General features: G+C 41.3%; 1 protein-coding gene across 2 annotated transcripts in view; it reads right to left on the bottom strand.

Moving 5' to 3' along the window:
* COPA (coat protein complex I subunit alpha) overlaps positions 1 to 19,515 on the bottom strand; it is a 53,979-nt gene that overhangs the window by 15,345 nt on the left and 19,119 nt on the right. Inside the window, exons 8-17 of one of the 2 annotated variants that reach the window (XM_017864852.1) lie at positions 17,521 to 17,620; positions 9,888 to 10,023; positions 8,975 to 9,057; positions 7,471 to 7,621; positions 6,123 to 6,189; positions 5,047 to 5,122; positions 3,117 to 3,199; positions 2,308 to 2,447; positions 1,647 to 1,732; positions 1,392 to 1,557 (exon numbers count right to left, since the gene is read on the bottom strand). In XM_017864852.1, coding sequence (XP_017720341.1) covers positions 1,392 to 1,557; positions 1,647 to 1,732; positions 2,308 to 2,447; positions 3,117 to 3,199; positions 5,047 to 5,122; positions 6,123 to 6,189; positions 7,471 to 7,621; positions 8,975 to 9,057; positions 9,888 to 10,023; positions 17,521 to 17,620 — 1,088 coding nt within the window. The remainder of the gene's footprint in view (positions 1 to 1,391; positions 1,558 to 1,646; positions 1,733 to 2,307; positions 2,448 to 3,116; positions 3,200 to 5,046; positions 5,123 to 6,122; positions 6,190 to 7,470; positions 7,622 to 8,974; positions 9,058 to 9,887; positions 10,024 to 17,520; positions 17,621 to 19,515) is intronic. The other variant, XM_017864853.1, reaches the window with a different exon arrangement.

Here is a 19,515-nt window from a genome sequence, read left to right as displayed (position 1 = left end):
GCACGATCATGGCTCACTGCAACCTTTGCCTCCTGGGTTCAAGTGATTCTCCTGCCTCAGCATCTGGAGTAGCTGGGATTACAGGCACCCACCACCACGCCCAGCTAATTTTTTTGTATTTTTAGCAGAGACAGGGTTTCTCCATGTTGGTCGGGCTGGTCTTGAACTCCTGACCTCTGGTGATCCACCCGCCTCGGCCTCCCAAAGTGCTGGGACACAGGAGTGAGCCACCGCACCCGAACCAAAAGGAAATTTTTATACCAAGCTGGGGGGCATACAAATTGGTACAACCACTTTGAAAAGCAGTTTCACAGCTGGGCACAGTGGCTCACAGCTGGGTGCAGTGGCTCACAGCTGGGTGCAGTGGCTCACACCTGTAATCCCAGCACTTTGGGAGGCCAAGGCAGGCAGATCACAAGGTCAAGAGTTCAAGACCAGCGTGGTCAACATGGTGAAACCCCCGTCTCTACTAAAATACAAAATTAGCTGGACGTGGTGGTGCGTGCCTGTAATCCCAGCTACTTGGGAGGCTGAGGTAGGAGAATAACTTGAACCTAGGAGGCGGAGGTTGCAGTGAGCCGAGATCACACTACTGCACTCCAGCCTGGGCGAGATTCCATTTCAGAAAAAAACAGAAAAGCAGTTTCACATTGCCTAATAAATGTGAAGATATGCATACTCTATGGCCTAGCAATTCTATTCCGAGGATACACTCTGGAGAAATGTATGTACATGTACACCAGAAAACAGGTAAAAGAATGTTAAGCATTGTTCACACAAGCCAAAAACTAGAATTCACTCAAATATTCCTTAAAAGAGTAGAACTGACGAACTGTGGTATAATCATATAATTATACAAAAATGAAAATAAATACATTGGAGCTACAAGATGGATGAATCTTACAAAATATTGAGCAAAATATGAAATAATATATTCAGTATGGTTTCATTTATATGAAGGCAAAACCAGGCAAAACTAAATCATATCAAGAAACACAGGGCAGTAAAATTACAAAGAAAAGCAAGGAAGAAATTACTGTAAAAACTAGAATGTTATTTTTGGTGGAAACAGGGTGGGTTGTGACCACATGGCAAAGGGCTTCTGGGGTGCCAGCACTGTTCTGTTTTTTGACTTGGGGGGTAGTTATGTTGATGTTCACTACATAACTTGTTATTCTATATTTTTTTTATGTAATTGTCTACATTTGTTTTAGAGTTCTCAATTTTTAAAAAGTTGAAAAAAGAATGTTCTAATGCCCTTTGCACATATATACCAGGTAAAGACTTTTCCATGAAGGAAGTTCATGGAGGACTTCAGTTACATCTCAAGACAGGACAGTGATTTCAGGAAGCTGCCTTCTCCCATTCTGTATCCCAGATAATTAACTTACCCAGTGGTGACAGCATATTTGATGTGGTTGCTTGTGGTATAGATAAATACCCCACTCTCATCCCAGGCCCCACTCTTGACACGAATGTTCTCATGAATGTTACATAAAGCATCCAGTTTGCGGTTACAGATCACAATGGCTGTAAGAGGCAAAGGGCATGAGTGTTCTGTTGGATAGGGTAAGTGCCGTAGACTGGCAGGAATGGGGGTGGGAGGGACTGGTCTCTAAATCAGGGTGGATATAATGAAGACTCACCGTGTTTGGCTAGTAGTGCCACATGTGACATGTCTGCTGACCAGATAACATATTTCACTTTAGAAATCTTCACAGATGCCAGAGTCCTGAGATAGACAGAGATGTGCAAACATGAATGGATCTATTTCCCTTGTCTCAGGCTATGATCTACATCAATTGCACCCTCTAATTAATGTAAACCCCAATTTCTTAATGCAATACTAATTACACAAAACAATGTAATTTCTACATAGTAGCTCAGTGACTTAAACATTTTGGCTTACACTGTTCACTTTCCCCCTCCTCAACCCCCTCTCCCTCATTTCCTTGTATTATTAGGGAATCTGTGTATGTCTATTTTCACCACTGGACTGTAAGCTCCTTTAAATATAGGAACTATGTTATTAATCTCTGTGTCTCTCTCGTTCTAAGCCCTGAGAACACGCTTTGTTCAGGTAAGTACTGTAAAAACAGATAAATAACCAAGACTCTCACTGTAATGCTAGTGTGGACATGCAGGATGGAGAGTGATCACAGAAAGGAAAAGTTACTACAAAGAGTCTTGGAGCACAAGAAGTGGCCAAGCAACAAGACAAACTCACTTGGGGAAAAAGGTTCCCACTAAAGATGTCCACTCTCCCCAACTACATGGCTGTCTGCTTAGGGGCACCTGATATGTTACCGCTTCTGCTGTACGTCAAAGAGTGTGATAGAGTCCGCATCTCGAAGCAGGAGATTGCCTGTGCCAGCATAGAAGATCTCATCACAGTTGGGCACCTGTACCTTTTTGGTGATCTCATTCTTCAGATTCTTGATCAGAAGCTGCAATAAGTATTAAAGATGGGGTTAAGAGAAGAAGTGTGTATAGATGATGATGGCAACTGATGATGTCTCTCAGCAATTGTTCCTCAGTGTCAATTAACAAGTATTTTTTGTCCTGTCCATGTCAATGACCACTGCAGACAGACCAAGCCAACCAAAATCTTCTCTAAGGGCCTTAATATATATTTTTTCTCCTCCAACTAAAATATACTGAGAAGTCCCAACTAAAGTCTGAATTCCTTAATGAACAACAGAGAGAAAACAGTGTTTCTGGGGCTTAAATTTTGTTAAATATTTTCTTCAGAGTGCTTTATCTTGTGCTGGACCTATTACATTTCAAGTAACAATGGAGACAGCAGAACGAGAAGGGAAATTTCCTCATCCAGCCCATTCACTTCAGATTTGATGCATTTTGGACTCCTGTAGTCAACAGTGACTTTAGCTTGGTTCTTAAACCCAGAGCCACAGCAATCAACCCAATCAAATCAGTTTTAATGCCTTTCCCCCAAGAGGGTTTAGTGTAGGGCTAGAGACAGAGGTATAGCCAATACATGAGAATCACAGCTGCTCGGGGGGAAGAATAGAAAAAACAATGGTCTTTATTTTGCAATACACAGGCCGCTGCCACCACACTCCCCAAATTAGTTTCCGCTTTTAGTCTTAACTCACCGAATGCATCCGATCTAGGACAGCAAACCGATTTCGAGCGACCCAAACGGCTGTCAGGCCTGAGGATCGTTTCCCTTCAGGCGCTGAGAAGAACAAAACCAAAGGGTGGGAGCATGTGGTGAGTCACTGGCAGGTGACATAGTCGGGTGCCATGGAGCTGCCAGTCTTGCTGGATGCCATCTTGGCTTTGCCAGTTGAGCTGCTTCCTAATTCAGCCATAACCTGGGGCTATTATTGAGTGACTTTTCCCCACCAGTCCCCTCCAAACACCAACCACCACCCCTGCCAAGGCTCTTTTCTCTAGGCCAAGTGGTTGCATTTCAGCCAACATCATGTACTGGCAGAAGGGCCGCCCATCTTGGGAGACAGCACACTCCATCAAGCTAACGAGCAGGGCCTCCCTGGCCAAGCTGCAGCAAAGCAAGCCTGTGTCATAGGACCCCCTCCCCAGGATGCAGCTGCTCTGCTGCTTTTAACATGCAAATGCAGACTTCCTAGTAGGGCAGGGTGGGACAGAGCACTCCCAACTAAATCTTGACAGGAGAGCTTGGTGCTGGGTGGTATTTAGAACCAAGCTGTTGCTCTGTAAATGTCAACTGACCATTCTTATCAACTTGACGAGAATTAAAAAATGTTTCTCAGTTCAGTGGCTTACTAGTTTTGAAATGGACACTCCATTCTCTGGAAAACTTGTAGAAGGATAAACAGAAGGGTACATCAAAATACTCTTTTACCTATTAGACCAGCAGAAAACTGGAGAGAACATGTTGGCTAGTCTTGCCCCTGGCATCTGGAGTGGCAGGCAATTTATGAAACTAATTATTATCAAAACTAACACTCCCATTTTCCAGGGGCCAGGAATCTGCATTATTCAAGCCTATCACTGTTGCCCACCATTGGGCTGCTCCTTTGTTATTATCTCCCTCAAAAAATGAAGTACAGAAAATAAAAGTGGTAATAAAACAAAACAAAATATTTGAAATTCTATTAATTGTAAACACAGATGGAAAAAAAGAAAAAAAGCAAAGGGCTGAGTTGGGAGGTACCAAACCATAAGATTTAGTCAGAAATGGCTTAACTAATTTATAAGGGAGAATTTGACTTATGGATACTAAATACAAATATATTTTCTTCCTCTCACTATGAACACATTTAAAAGAGAGGAGATAGATTAGCAACAATAATAACCCAGTGGCACCCAGAAAAGAAACAGAGCTAGTAAATTATTTCTCAGGAAACTGTTGATGGGGTCTAAAACATCATGAAAGTATGCCAGTAAGAGTGGGGATATGCAGAATAAATCTCTGATCTGGTACTAGCTATAAACCCGCTGGAGGAAGTGCACTGAAAGGACCATAGGCAATAGTCAAATCCATTCTGAGAATGTTTTGTCAGCAAGTTCTAATCACAAGGACATCAACAAGGGATGGTGGTGATGGAAGAGGTAGTCAGGAGTCTCAGCTGGATCCTGGGATCCCAGGTGGGGTGTGGGGCTGTTAGCAGCCTCATCTTTTTGACACGCAAAAGGAAGCAAATCGGATCTGGATGTGGATGGGAGAGTATAAATCCCTAGTCCCAGGATGAGGCATTGTAAGATTGGAACCACATTTTTAAATAAATGAAACTACCAGGGTGAAAGTCGTATCAACTGACAATAAACTAGGATAACATGCTGTGCTGAAAGAGAAAATGGAGAGTTTCTAATAACCAAATTATAAAATATATATATCTAGCTGGGGTAATAAAATGGAGGAGGAACATGAATATTTCACACCATGGTCGCCGCTGATGCAACTGTCAGCAGCACCTGCCAACAGACATGAGTGATGTGGCCATGGCTTGCGGATGGAATGTGAAAAACTTGAAGAGGAGTTATGATGCGGGTGAGGAGAGCTGGAAGCAGAGTGGGGTAGACAAAAAGAACACCTACCATCAGGATTCTGGGAGTCAGCATCTTTAGGGATGGTGTACAGGTCATAGGTACTATTCTCTAAATTGCTAGCTCTCTGTAGAAGAAAAGGGGAAATTAAAATGTTAGTGAGAAGCACCCAAGATAACAGTTTTCCAGTTTACTGTGACAGAGAAAACAGTTCCATTGCACAGACATCAATCTGAAACCATACTTTTCTTACCCTTCACCCAGAGGGCATTTGACTGTTTCTACATCTATGAATTATAGGGCTCTTTGCCAAACAACTCAGCACTGATGCCACTTTATTTTCTTTATCTTCCAAAGATGCAGATATTATCTGAATGAAAGTAAGAACTGCTCTCTATTCCACAAATTAGCAGACTAGGACCCTGATATTCTGGTACCCCACCCTGAGGACTCATCAACTGAGTACTCAACCACTGGAAAGAAAAAAAAGACATCAAAGAAAAGACACTATAGGAATGCAAATGTTTATTGGAAAAAGAAGAAAAGAAAAAACATGAAAGAAAACTGTCAGAATATGGGACTGCTAGATATTAAAGAAGAAAAGATTAGACAATACAGCTATATAAGGAAAGACATATAACTTCATTCCTTTTAACTTGGCCACCAGGGCACTAAAATTAGAATGTCATTTTTTTTTTTTTTTTCAAATTCTGTTGCAAGAAACAGAGAGGACTCTTTGATGACTCTGAAGCCAACCCCACTGACATGAACTCCCTCTCAAAATCATAGTTCTTCTATTTTCACCCAAAGGAAGGAATCAAGGTAAACATTTTCTTTCCATAGGATATATACAGTCTAAACATTCTCTCAAATTATTTCTAGTGATCTGGGTCATTCATCCTGATGCTCCATTAAGTTCAGCTTTATGAAAGATAGGCAGTTCACAAATGCTCAATATGTTTACAACTGAAACCTACCTGATTTGAGTCTCTGAGTGATCACTGTGTCAGCTCTCACAAACTGACCATTAAATAGTTTTTAAGAAGCCATTAGAGATTCCCTAAGGGCATAAGAAAGAGACCTATGGAAAATGGGGAGAACTTAGGAGGGCTCCACAGGTTACTTACCGTACAAAGCAAGACTGCATTTTCTGCTGGATTGTATGACATATTGAATACTGGAAACTTGGAACCACTAGAGATATATATAGAAAAAGGAAAAAACAGGGAAGACACGTAAGAATAGAAGGAAGAAAGGAATCACCCCCACACCTCCTATTTATCCAATCTTTACACTATAGACTCATCACTTTTATAATCAGGAGTAAAATGAATACATATTGTCTTCTCTTCCTTTAAGGCTTGGCAACTTCCCGAGCTCAGCTTTGAACAAACAGTTTTAAAAAGTAAGCCATAGTAGAAGTCAAATTATTCAATAGAAGGTAGGTAGGGTTAGCACTCACTGTAGTGAGTGGGACTGAAATTCCTACGCATAATTGCAGTGGACACCACACAGTAACATAATGTGATTTGTCTCTGGCTGGTTTCTCCTGTCCCTTGGAGTGTTCACATAAACCCATTTTTTTTATTGTAGTGATGCTAGAGGGCGGTTATCAAAACCTCATGCCAAAGTTTGCCACCATTAATGTTTCAGCATGCTGATGCAGCTGGCTTTTCAAAAGGACAGTTCCTTTTGCCAGGCATCCCAGAGGTTATCATATCTTCAGAATTAAGAGTTTCCAGGGACATATATTCTGGTTCAGAGCTGTGTGCTTTTTGAGGGAAGGCAATGGACAGTTAAAGACAAGAAATGCCAAATAAAGGCAAAAAGTTCTGTTACCAGTTTGGGCCATTCTCTATCAAGAAACTTCCTCTGGCTTGCAAGAGACCCAACAAATTGTGGCAGAATGATTTTCCATCCACATGGTCACTAGCATTCTCAAGAAGGGAACTATCATTCTAATCATGACCACTTCCTTGCCTCCCTCACTCATTGGGTTTACACTGAGCAGGCTCATCTAATGGGGATTCCATCTGTGACAGAATACGAGATCCAAAACGTCATTTAGAAGAAGAGTCTTGGTCGGGTGCGGTGGCTCACTCCTGCAATCCCAGTACTTTGGGAGGCCGAGGTGGGCAGATCACAAGGTCAAGAGTTCGAGACCAGCCTGATCAACATGGTGAAAACCTATCTCTACTAAAAACAGAAAATTAGTCAGGCGTGGTGGCACATGCCTGTAATCCCAGCTACTCGGGAGGCTGAGGCAGGAGAATCGCTTGAACCCAGGAGGTAGAGGTTGCAGTGAGCCGAGGTCGTGTCACTGCACTCCAGCCTAGGTGATAGAATGAGACTCCGTCTCCAAAATAAATAAATAAATACAAGTAAATAAATAAATAAAAGAAGAGTCTTGTTTGTGGGAGTTGTATCAGGGTGATAGATGAGAGGGTTGGGAGGAAAGAAACAAGTCCAATTTACCTCCGCAGCTGCATCACAGCTACATCTTTGGAGCTGTTGAAATCCAGCTGACGTAAGAATCGGTCCTTGACATAGTGTAGCATATTGCCGTGAACAGCATAGGCTGGCCGTTCCCGTTCCAGCTTAAACACAATCATACCACCATCATGGCCTGGGGGACAGGGAGAAGAGGAGAAAGAATTAAGCTGTAAGCAAGAAAAAAACCTGGAAATTGGAGATACATAAGGATGAAGATTGTATCTGTATGCTATTAATAAAAGACAAGACACCTGAATACATCTCTTATTTGCCTAAATTCTCACAATTCTTGGAATCTTTATTTAAATAGTTCTCTGTGAATCCTTTTCTAATACTATTCACACTGCCCTTTTCTGTGTTCCCCTAATGCTTTGTACAAACCTCCATTATAGTACTTATCATCCTGCACTGTAATCATTTAGGTCTATCATCCACATTATAACATGAATTCCCTGAAGGCAGAAATTATAATTTCTGTCCTTCCTCAGTCTCTAGCATATAAAAAGAGTATAAAAAGTATTTACTGGCCGGGCACGGTGGCTCAAGCCTGTAATCCCAGCACTTTGGGAGGCCGAGACGGGTGGATCGCGAGGTCAGGAGATAGAGACCATCCTGGCTAACACAGTGAAACCTCGTCTCTACTAAAATACAAAACTAGCCGGGCGAGGTGGCAGGTGCCTGTAGTCCCAGCTACTCGGGAGGCTGAGGCAGGAGAATGGTGTAAACCCGGGAGGCGGAGCTTGCAGTGAGCTGAGATCCGGCCACCGCACTCCAGCCCGGGCGACAGAGCGAGACTCCGCCTCAAAAAAAAAAAAGTATTTACTGAAAAAATGAATGTTAGTTTAAAAACTCTTTATGATTCTGTTTTTTAAAATGTTTTGCTCTTTCCCTACTAGCATCATTATCCCTTAGAGAACCCTTCCACTTTTGTTCTCCTACTGTTTGCTCTCCAAATATAAACCAGATCATGTCACTTTCCTGCCCAAAACCTTCCAATGGCTTTCCATTTATTCAGAATAAAATATTAAGTTCTAACCATAGCATAGAAGGCAATACACGATCTGGCCTGACCTCACCTATTACTTAGTCCCTTACTCACTGTGCTCCAACTGGCTGGCCTCTTTGGTGTTCCTTAGCATGTGATGGTGACATGCTAAGCACCTCTCACAACACAGTCTCTGCATTTGCTGTTCCCATTGCCTCATACCCTTTCACTTTTCTGAACACCCAATATAAAGCAGTAGTCCCCATACTCATCCATCTCTATCTCCCTTAACTTTAATTTTTCTTCAAAGCATTTTTCACCACACATCATTTTATGTACATATAAAGTGGAAGAAAAAAAGGAGAAAAGCTTCAACTAAGTGGCTCTGAGAGTCCTTCTTCTTCTTCTTGTCATCCTACTATACATTTACTACAGACAAAGCTAATAATCACTTTCAAGTCTTATATAAAACAAAGAAAAAAGAGAGAAAATGGCCCTTACCTGCTGCAAAGAGGTTAAGGTTAGGGTGAGCAGCTAAGACCCAGAAACGATCATGGTCTCTGCGGAAAGTCTGAACCCCAGTCCTAGAAAAGGTACACAAAAAGAAAAATATTAATTTCCTAGGAATCTTCAGCCCATCCTACACAAGAATATTAAATGGTAAGCCAGCAAGCTGATTAAAATGTAAATCACGGAGAGTAAACTGCATATCCTAAGTAACAATAGTCGTGATAAGTTCTACCAAAGAACAAAAAGAGGAGACTTCAAAACTGACCAATTATTATGATATACAGATTTCCCCTTTTCAGCATAATTTTAAGGCTTTCATTCTGCATTTCTTACTTCTCTAGCTACAGAACCAGAGAAAGGGGGAAGAAGAAAAAATGTTTAAATTTAGAGGCAAAAAATAATAAATGTGGAGATTTCTATTTGATGGAAAATTTGTAAATGCTGACTGATCTCTAGGTCTCTTCAAATTTTCATAATACATGATTTGATTTGTCTACATGCTGAAGATGATGAGAGACATAAAGAAGTATTCCAGGCCGGGCACGGTGGCTCAAGCCTGTAATCCCAGCACTTTGGGAGGCCGAGACGGGCGGATCACGAGGTCAGGAGATCGAGACCATCCTGGCTAACACGGTGAAACCCCATCTCTACTAAAAAATACAAAAAACTAGCCGGGCGAGGTGGCGGGCACCTGTAGTCCCAGCTACTCGGGAGGCTGAGGCAGGAGAATGGCGTGAACCCAGGAGGCGGAGCTTGCAGTGAGCTGAGATCCGGCCACTGCACTCCAGCCTGGGCGACAGAGCGAGACTCTGCCTCAAAAAAAAAAAAAAAAAAAGAAGTATTCCAATCTAGTTTTAAAAGAGAGAGTAAGAGAAAGTTCACACAACACTGATGACTACCTTACCGCTTAGACATATCCCAGACTCGAATACTCTTGTCCTCAGAATTGCTGAGGATCAACTCTTGGCGAGGGTGGAAGACGGCACAAGATACATTGTTATAATGGCCCCGGCAGGTATCAACCTCCCATGCCTTTGATTCTGAAGGACAAAAAGAATTAGGTCATCACAATTCCCTACTACTATAACTTTAGGATTTGGAGATATGATATCCTTTTAATCAAGAACTAAGTACTATTACAGAATGCTAAATTTCCAACTTCTTTCTAACATGGCAATCTCCTTCATTTAAGTCTCTTAATCTTTACATGTCTTGGTTCTTTCATTCTGACCCTCTTATTGATTATAACACATCTTCCCTTGGCCGTACATGGTGGCTCACACCTGTAATCCCAGAACTTTGGGAAGCTAAAGTAGGGGGATCACTTGAGCCTAGGAGTTCGAGATTCGCCTGGGCAACATGGCAAAACTCCACCTCTACAAAAAATACAAAAAGTAGCTGGGTGTTGTGGCACACGTTTGTAGTCCCAGCTACCCAGGAGGCTGAGGGGGAGGATCACCTGAGCCCAGGAGGTCAAGACTGCAGTAAGCCATGAATGCACCACTGAACTGCAGGGCAAGAGAGCAAGACCCTGTCTCAAAAAAACAAACACCTCTTTTTCATCATTTGCCATCCCTTTATCCTGTTTTATCTGTCCTGATAACAATTTGTCCTAGCTGCCCTTTTAATTTTTGTTATTTTTTATTTTTTTTCAGGGACCTGCCACTTTAGGAGCTGCCATTTTAGAACAAATATGAGCTCCTTAAGACAGGGGCCTTATCTGTTTTAGCCACCACTGTATCTCCAGAGCCTTAAACAAAGTCTAGTACAAAGGAGGTACTCAATAAATATTTGTCAAATGAATGGATGAATTCTATGTTCATACTCCTCAAAACAAGGGTACCATCACAGGAAAAAAGGGAAAGAAGGAATACTTTCAGTTGCAAAACAGTGGTATAGAAACAAGTTGGCTTCACTCCCCTCCACAGAAAACCCAAAACAAATATACAGGGCTGAGATTTTCATCAGCAACAACCCAGACCTCAAATATGACAATGAGACAGTTCCCGGGGCCACAGAAAGATGAAAAAACTCTGAGCAGATGGTAAGAGAATCTGATTTCCACATCTGCAATGCCCCTTCCCCCAACTCATGGTTTCTACACTGCAAAAAGTAAGACTGAGGTGGTCAACTATCTGCCCCATCTTCCCGGGTGCCCTGGCAGGACATCTAATCTTGACTTAACCCATGGGAGGCATCACGACTGCCTGAGAGGAAATATCCCTGAGGACAGGCAGAGAGAAAGTGGGGAGGCAGCACTATCATACCCAGCCCCAGAAACTTGCTCTGTTACTTGGCCAAAGGAGATGCCAAGTAGCACTGCGTTGCAGGAAGTGTGTTCCACAGGTCCCCCCATAAAAGAACCTCTAGCCAGCCTTGACACACAGCTGGGATAATCCCTTTGGGACCTCCCCATTCAGGACAGACAATGCTCGGGTCATTTACTAAAGCCAAGGTGAACCTGGGCTTAAGGTGTCACCTAAAGCCAAAAAGGAGGAAGTGACCGAGCAGTAAAGATTTGCTAAGTAAATATATCCAATAAAAACCAAAGCAAGCCAAACAGAGAAAACTGGAATAAGTAACTAATCTTTCAACACAAAGACATAGGTGTATACCCAAAAGTAACAATAGCAAACTCGGAACCATAACCTCCCCACAAGGACAAAGCAAAAATACAATGATTGACCCTAAAATGACAGACATTTCTGATCTCTAACAAAGAATTCAAACCAGTAGTTTAAAGGAAATCCTGTTATCTCCAAGAGATGGCTGAAAAACAATTCAGAAATTTACCAGAGAAGTTTAACAAAGAGATTGAAACAATGAAAATAAATCAAACAGAAATCTTGAAACAGAAACACATTTGCTGAAATGAAGAGCTCATTAGAGACTCTGAATAGCAGACGGGACCAAGTGGAGGAAAAAAATCAGTGAGCTTGAAGACCGGCTATTGGAAAAATACATAGTCAGGCCAGACGTAGTGGCTTACACCTGTAATCCCAGCACTTTGGGAGGCTGAGGTGGGTGGATCACAAGGTCAGGAGTTCGAGACCAGCCTGGCCAACATGGTGAAACCCTGGTTCTACTAAAAATACTAAAATTGGCTAGGCATGGTGGCAGATGCCTGTAATACCAGCTACTTGGGAGGCTGAAGCAGGAGAATCGCTTGAGCCTGGGAGGTAGAGGTTGCAGTGAACTGAGATTGCACCATTGCACTCCAGCCTGGGCAACAGAGCAAGGCTGTCTCAAAAAAAAGCAAAAAAAAAAAAAAAAAAGAAGTCGGTGGAGGAAAAAAAAAAACGAGAATGAAAAAGGAACAAAGACCACCTCAAGACTACAAGAAACAGAAAATTGCCCTCAAAAGACCATAATTTAAGAACGATTGGCCGCCTGCGTGGCTGGCTCATGCCTGTAATCACAGCACTTTGGGAGGCTGAGGTGGGGCGGATCATCCTGATGGTCAGGAGTTTGGCACCATCCTCGACCAACATGAGAAACTCCATTCTGCCTAAAAATACAAAATATAGCTGGTTATGGTGGCCGCATCCCGGTATAATCCCAGGCTACTCAGGAGGCTTAGGCAGAAAGAATCACTTGAACTCAGGAGGCGGAGGTTGTGGTGAGCTGAGATCGCACCATTGCCACTCCAGCCTGGCCAACAAGGAGAGAACTCTGTTTCAAAAAAAAAAAGAATGATTGTTTCAAAGAGGAGCTAGCAAGAGCAAGGCGTAGAAAGCTTATTCAAAAAAAAAAAATCACAGAAAATTTTCCAAAAACTTCAGAAGCAAGAAATACCCAGGTACAGGTAAGGCCCTGAGCAACACCAAACAGGTCCAACTTAAAATAAGACTACCCTAAGGCATATAAAAGTCAAAACTCTCAAAGTCAAAAGGACAAGATAAGCGATCCTAAAATAAGCAAGAGAAAAGAAGCAAAGAACACATAAGCGAAGGGCTCCGATTGTTGGCAATAGATGCTCTCCTATGCAAACCATACAGAGCCTCGAGAGGAGCGGAATGACATTTTCAGTGGTTCAAAGAAAAAACCCGACATCTAAGAATACTGCTACCCAGCAAGATTATTTTATTTTTCCAAATATGAATCTTTCCCAGACAAACAAAAGGTGGAGAATTTACCACCACCAGACTCATCTTACAGATAAGTATTAAAAGTAGTTCTTCGATCTGAAAGAAAAAACACTAACGATGCCAAAAAGAAAACTTTTCAAGATATAAACCAAAGATGTATCAAATTAGGTTCACCAGACAAACCCAGAAATACTACATTACGTATAAATGGTGCGTGTGCAATCCACTTATAACTTTACTATGAAAGCCCAAAGACAAATCTATCAAAAGCCATAATAGCATATAGCAACATGTAAGAGCATAGTCAAAAATGCAGGAGCGAAATGCGAGTCTAAATGTATAAATTCCTGAGTGTGTTTTGCCTTTTTGTTCTTGTTTGTGATAATAAGAGTAAAGCTGTCATCTCTTTTAAAATACCTTATATCTACTCTATAAGAGTTTTTTTGCTGAATCTCATAGTAATTTACAGCCCACAAAAACCTATAATATACTTTACTAAAAATAAAAAGCCCATCAAATTAATGACATATTACCAAGAAAACCTTAACCACAAAAGACAGAAAAGGGAAGAGCAGAGCCTCAAAAAAAAAAAAACAAAAAAAAAAAAACAGAAAATAAGCAAAAAACAGCAGTAATAAGTCCGCTACTTATCCAGTAACATCACTGGAATGCAATGCTCTCGAATTCTCAATTAAAGGCATAGAGTGGCTAAATGGATAGAGAGGAAGATCCTAATATTATGCTTGCCCTCAAGAAACCCATTTCACCGTATACAGATACACATAGGACTGAAAATGAGTGCGTGGAGACATTCCATTGAAAATTGGGAAACCAAAAAAGAGCAGGCATAGTTACTTTATCAGATAAAACAGGACTACCAAACCTAAGACTCTAAAAATAGACAAAGAAGGCTCACTTTATAATGGATAAAGAGGTCAACTCGCGCAAGAGGGTAATAACAAATTTACAAGGTATCTGTGACCTAACACCAAGCTCCCAAGTATTATAAGCAAAAACACTAATAGCATCCAAAAGGAGAGATAAGACTACAAATAATTAGTAGGAGAAACTAATACTCCACTCTCAAAAAACAGACAAGATCATTTAGACAGTAAATCAACAAAGAACAGTGGAAGTTAAACTACAACTAGAATCTAATAGCCCTAACTAAGATTACAGAACATTTCACCCAATGGCTACAGAATATTCTTTTCATCAGCGAGAGCATGGAACATTCGTCCAGAATAAACTATACTTTAGGCCACAAAACAAGTTTGAAAAAATTGTAAAAAACAAATCATATTAAAGTATCTTTTTGAACACAATGGCAACCAGAAATAAATAACAAGCGGGAAACTCAGAAATACAAACACATATAAGTTAAACAACATGTTCCTAAAGACTAAGTGGATCAATGAAAAAATTAAGAAGAGAAATTTTAAAAATTGCCTTGAGATGGAATGAAAAATGGCCCAATACAGATGCTATCAAAAATTTATCGGGAAATAACAAAGCCAGTACTAAGAATGAAGTTTATAACATAAACACGCTATGGGTCAAAAAAAAAAAAAGGAAAGACCTCCAAAGAACAATCTAATGGAAGCATCTCAAGCGGACACTAGAAAATAAAAAAAAAAAAAGCTGGGCGCCAGCTGGCTCACGCCCTGTAATCCCAGCACTTTGGGAGGCCGAGACGACGCGATCACGAGGTCAGGAGATCCAGACCATCCTGGCTACACACGGTGAAACCCGCATCTCTTTACTAAAACACACAAAAAATTAGGGCCGGGGCGTTGGCTGCGCCGGCCCACCTGTATCCCAGCTACTCGGGAAGGGCCTGAGCAGGAGAATGCGCGTGAACCTGGGAGGCGGAGCCTTGCAGTGAGGCTGAGATCCGACACTGCACTACAGCACTGGGCGACACAGCCAGACTCCGTCTCAAAAAACACACACACACACACACACACACAAAAATTAGCTCGGGTGTGGTGGTGCTGTGACCTGTTAGTCCCAGCCTACTCAAAGAGGCTGAAGTCATGAAAGCATGAAAATCACTGAGGCCGGCGCGCGGTGGCCTCAAGCCTGGAATCCCAGCACTTTGGGGGAGGCCGAGATGGCGCCGCGATCACGAGGTCAGGAGACTCGAGATCATCCTGCGCTAACCCGGTGAAACACCGTCTCTACTAAAAAAAAATACAAAAACTAGCCGGCGACGCTGGGGTGCGGCGCTGTAGTCCCAGGCTACTTGGCGAGGCTGAGGGCAGGCAGAATGCGTGAACCCGGGGAGGCTGGAGCCTTTGCAGTGAGGCCGAGATACGGCCACTGCCCCACTCACAGGCCCAGGCGACAGAGGCGAGACTCTGCCTCAAAAAAAAAAAAAAAAAGAAAAAGAAAAGAAAATCACTTGAGCTGGGCGCGGTGGCTCAAGCCTGTAATCCCAGCACTTTGGGAGGCCGAGACGGGCAGATCACGAGGTCAGGAGATGGAGACCATCCTGGCTAACACGGTGAAACCCCGTCTCTCCTAAAAATGCAAAAAACTAGCCAGGCGAGGTGGCGGCACCTGTAGTCCCAGCTACTTGGGAAGCTGAGGCAGGAGAATGATGGGAACCCGGGAGGCGGAGCTTGCAGTAAGCTGAGATCGTGCCACTGCACTCCAGCCTGGGCGACAGAGCGAGACTCCGTCTCAAAACAAAACAAAACAAAACAAAAAAGAAAAAAGAAAAAAAAAAGAAAATCACTTGAATCGGGGAGGGGGAGGTTGCAGGAAGCCAAGATAGAGCCACTGTACTCCAGCCTGGGCGACAGAGCGAGATCCCGTCTCAAAAAATCAGTGGCATTTATATATGCCAACAGTGAACAATCTGAAAAAATATCAAGAAATCCCATTTATAGTAACTACAAAAAATATAAAATGCCCAGGAATCACTCTAACCAAAGAAGTAAAAGGGCCATACAAGGAAAACTATAAAACTCCAATGAAAGAAGTTGAAGAGGACCCCCGAAAATGGAAAGATATTCCATGCCTGTGGGTTAAAGAATTAATATTGTAAAAATGACAGGGTAAATTACTACCTAAAGTAATTTACAGATTTATTGTAATCCCCATCAAAATATCAAAGACATTCTTCAAAGAAACAGGTAAAAAAGTCCTAAAATTTATATGGCAGCACAAAAGACCCCAAATAGCCAAAACAATTCTGAGCAAAAAGAACAAAGCTGGAGGCATCACACTACCTGACTTCAAAATTTACTACAAAGCTAGAGTAACCAAAACAGTGTGGTACTGGCACAGAAACAGACACACAGACCAATGGAACAGAATAGAGGACCCAGATATAAATTCACAAATCTATAGCCAACTCATGTTTAACAAAGGTGCCAAGAACATAAAATAAAGTGTTGGGAAAACGGGGTAACTATATGCAGAAGAATGAAACTCCTATCTCTCACCACACACAAAAATCAAATCAAAAAGGATTAAAGACTTAAATATAAGACCAGAAACCATGAAATTACTAGAAGAAAACATTGGGGAAATTGTCCCAGGATATTGGTCTGGGCAAAATGCTCATCACTAATTACCAGAGAAACACAAATCAATGTGTCCTTAACATAAAGGCTGAAATATATACACATATATACAGAAATAAAAGACATGTAAATCAAATCCATAATGAGATATCATTTCACCACAGGTAAAATGGCTTGCATCAAAACGACAGGCAATAACAGACGGCGGCGATGGCATGGAGAAAGGGGAACCCTCCTACACTGTTGGTGGGAATGTAAATTAGTATAGTCACAATGGAGAATAGTATGGAGGTTCCTCAAAAAACTAAAAATAGAACTACCATATTATCCAGCAATTCCACTACTGGGTATATACCCAAATAAAGGAAATCAATATATCAAAGCGGTATTTGCATCCCCATATTTGTTTATTGCAGCACTATTCACAATAGCCAAAATACGGAATTAACTTAAGTGCTCATCAAAGGATGAATAAAGAAAATTACACACACACACACAATGGAATATTATTCAGTCATAAAAAAGAATGAAATCCTGTAATTTGCAGCAAAATGATGGATGCAACAGGAGGCCATTGTGTTAAGTGAAGGCAAGAACAGAGATAAATATGGCATATTCTCACTCATATGTGGAAGCTAAAAAGTGGGTATTAAGATAGAGAGTAGAATGGGGAGGGTGAAGGAGGAAATGAAGGGAGGAAAACAGAATATAAATATATTTATTACCACTTAACTGTACACATAAAAATTGTGAAGATGATATATTTTATTTGTAAAATAAATAATTTCTATGCTCCTGGCATTAGCATTAATTAATTGCCTGAGATAGAAAAATAGGTCAGAGTCCAGAAGACCTGCCTACTTTACCTTGCTGGCTGGCAATTTCCTAGTGGTGATAATGTAACCAGTTCACTCACCATTCATGCGCCAGATCTTCACTTGACGATCATCTGCCCCAGATACAATAAGGGGCATAGTGGGGTGGAAGGCCGCCCAGTTTACTCCACGATCATGACCCTGTAGAAAAAGAGTGGTTCTTCTAAAACATCTTTATAGCCATCACTCAAACCAAATCAATGAATCAAGCTATCCGTTGTAAAAGATACCTGATTTATTCTTCATGTGAACAGATTCAAGAGACTATGCTGATCTAAAATTTTGAGCATCAGAATTATCATGTCTGTCCTCCAATATTACCCCAAATTCTCATGTGAATTTCCAAATACATATTTCTAACCCCAAACTCAGCTTCATTTGCATTTAGGATATTCTGCTTTGCTTTTTACTTGCCCATTTTTATCTTATTTCTACAAAAAATTATTAGTATCTCCAGACAAATTTTATTTTAATTTTTATTGTTTTTAGATGGAGTCTCGTTCTGTTGCCCAGGTTGGAGTGCAGTGGCCTGATCTCGGCTCACTGCAACCTCTGCCTCCCGGGTTCAAGCAATTCTCTGCCTCAGCCTCCCAAGTAGCTGGGATTACAGGCACCTACAACCATGCCCGGCTAATTTTTTGTATTTTTAGTAGAGACAGGGTTTTACCATCTTGGCCAGGCTGGTCTTGAAATACTGGCCTCATGATCCATTTGCCTCGGCCTCCCAAAGTGCTGGGATTACAGGCGTGAGCCACAGTGCCCAACCGACAAATTTTATAACTTAATGCAGAAATCTCAGTCTGATCTTGAAGGAGCTCCAAGATTCTTTTAAGAAATCTGCAAGGTGAAAACTATTTTCATAATATTACTAAGATGTTGGCTTCTTCATTCTTTTTTTTTTTAAGATGAGGTCTTGCTGTGTCACCCAGGTTGGAGTGCAGTGGTACAATCATACTAATTGCTCCCTGCAGTCTTAAACTCAAGTGATTCTCCTACCTCAGCCTCCCAAGGGACTATAAGTGAGCACCACCATGCCCAGTTTTTTTGTTTTTGTTTTTTGGTAGAGACAAAATCTTGCTATGTTGCCTAGGCTGGTTTCAAACTCCTGGCCTCAAGTAATCCTCCAGCCTCGGTCTCCCAAAGTGCTGAGATTACAGGTGTCAGCCACTGCACTCAGCCTATTTATCTTCTTCATTCTTATTATTTCATGAGTATACAATAGAGTTTCCCAGCACATGATATGTGATATCATTGCTCTGACAGCTAATAGAATGTGTGCTGATACATTTCATGTTTTTAAAAGTTGTTTTAATTTAAAATGTGGTAAAAAATTGACACACATACCCCACATAAACAAAAACTCTTTGGGGTCCTCAATAAATTTTAAGAGTCTAAAGACATCTTTAGACCAAAAAGTTTAAGAACTGCTGATTTTAAGAAACTGTATACCCTATTTATACATTTATATGGTATAGTGTGACAGAATCCTGGATAAGGCAGTTTTGAATTAGCAGTATTATTGAGATATATCATAGTGCAGTGAAAAGCACCTGGGTTTTGCAGTCAGATACAAATTCAAATCTTAGTTCTTACATTTATTTAGTAGATACATGTAGATTTTGGTAGACTGCTTAATTTCTCTAAATCTCAATTTCTTTTTTGTCTGCTAAATAGGGATAATAATATCTACTTCAGTGGGTAGCTATGAAGATTAGATAATTTTTGAAAGAAAAACTAGTTTCTTTCCCTTATGCTTTTCTGTTTTCTCACCTGCACAAACGTTACACATGGCTGGTTCTCAATAACTTTGATTAAATTTCTTGCAGCCCTGCCTTACAGAAAGCTTGAGAATGGGCTCTGCTTTGGGATGGTGATGAAGTCTGTGCCTGGCCTTCTCCCTTTCCCCACTGGCTTTATAAGGTAATAAGACTCTCCCTCAGGTGGCACATAAGCTTCATTTCTCTGTTGGTTCACTCACAGTTTGGTTTCTATACCTCAAACAGTGCCTGGCACTTAATAAGCACTCTGTAAATATT

Source organism: Rhinopithecus bieti, unplaced genomic scaffold (assembly GCF_001698545.2).
Source record: "Rhinopithecus bieti isolate Rb0 unplaced genomic scaffold, ASM169854v2 scaffold_77291, whole genome shotgun sequence".
NCBI lineage: Eukaryota > Metazoa > Chordata > Mammalia > Primates > Cercopithecidae > Rhinopithecus > Rhinopithecus bieti.
This window is presented reverse-complemented; position numbering and strand designations above follow the sequence as displayed.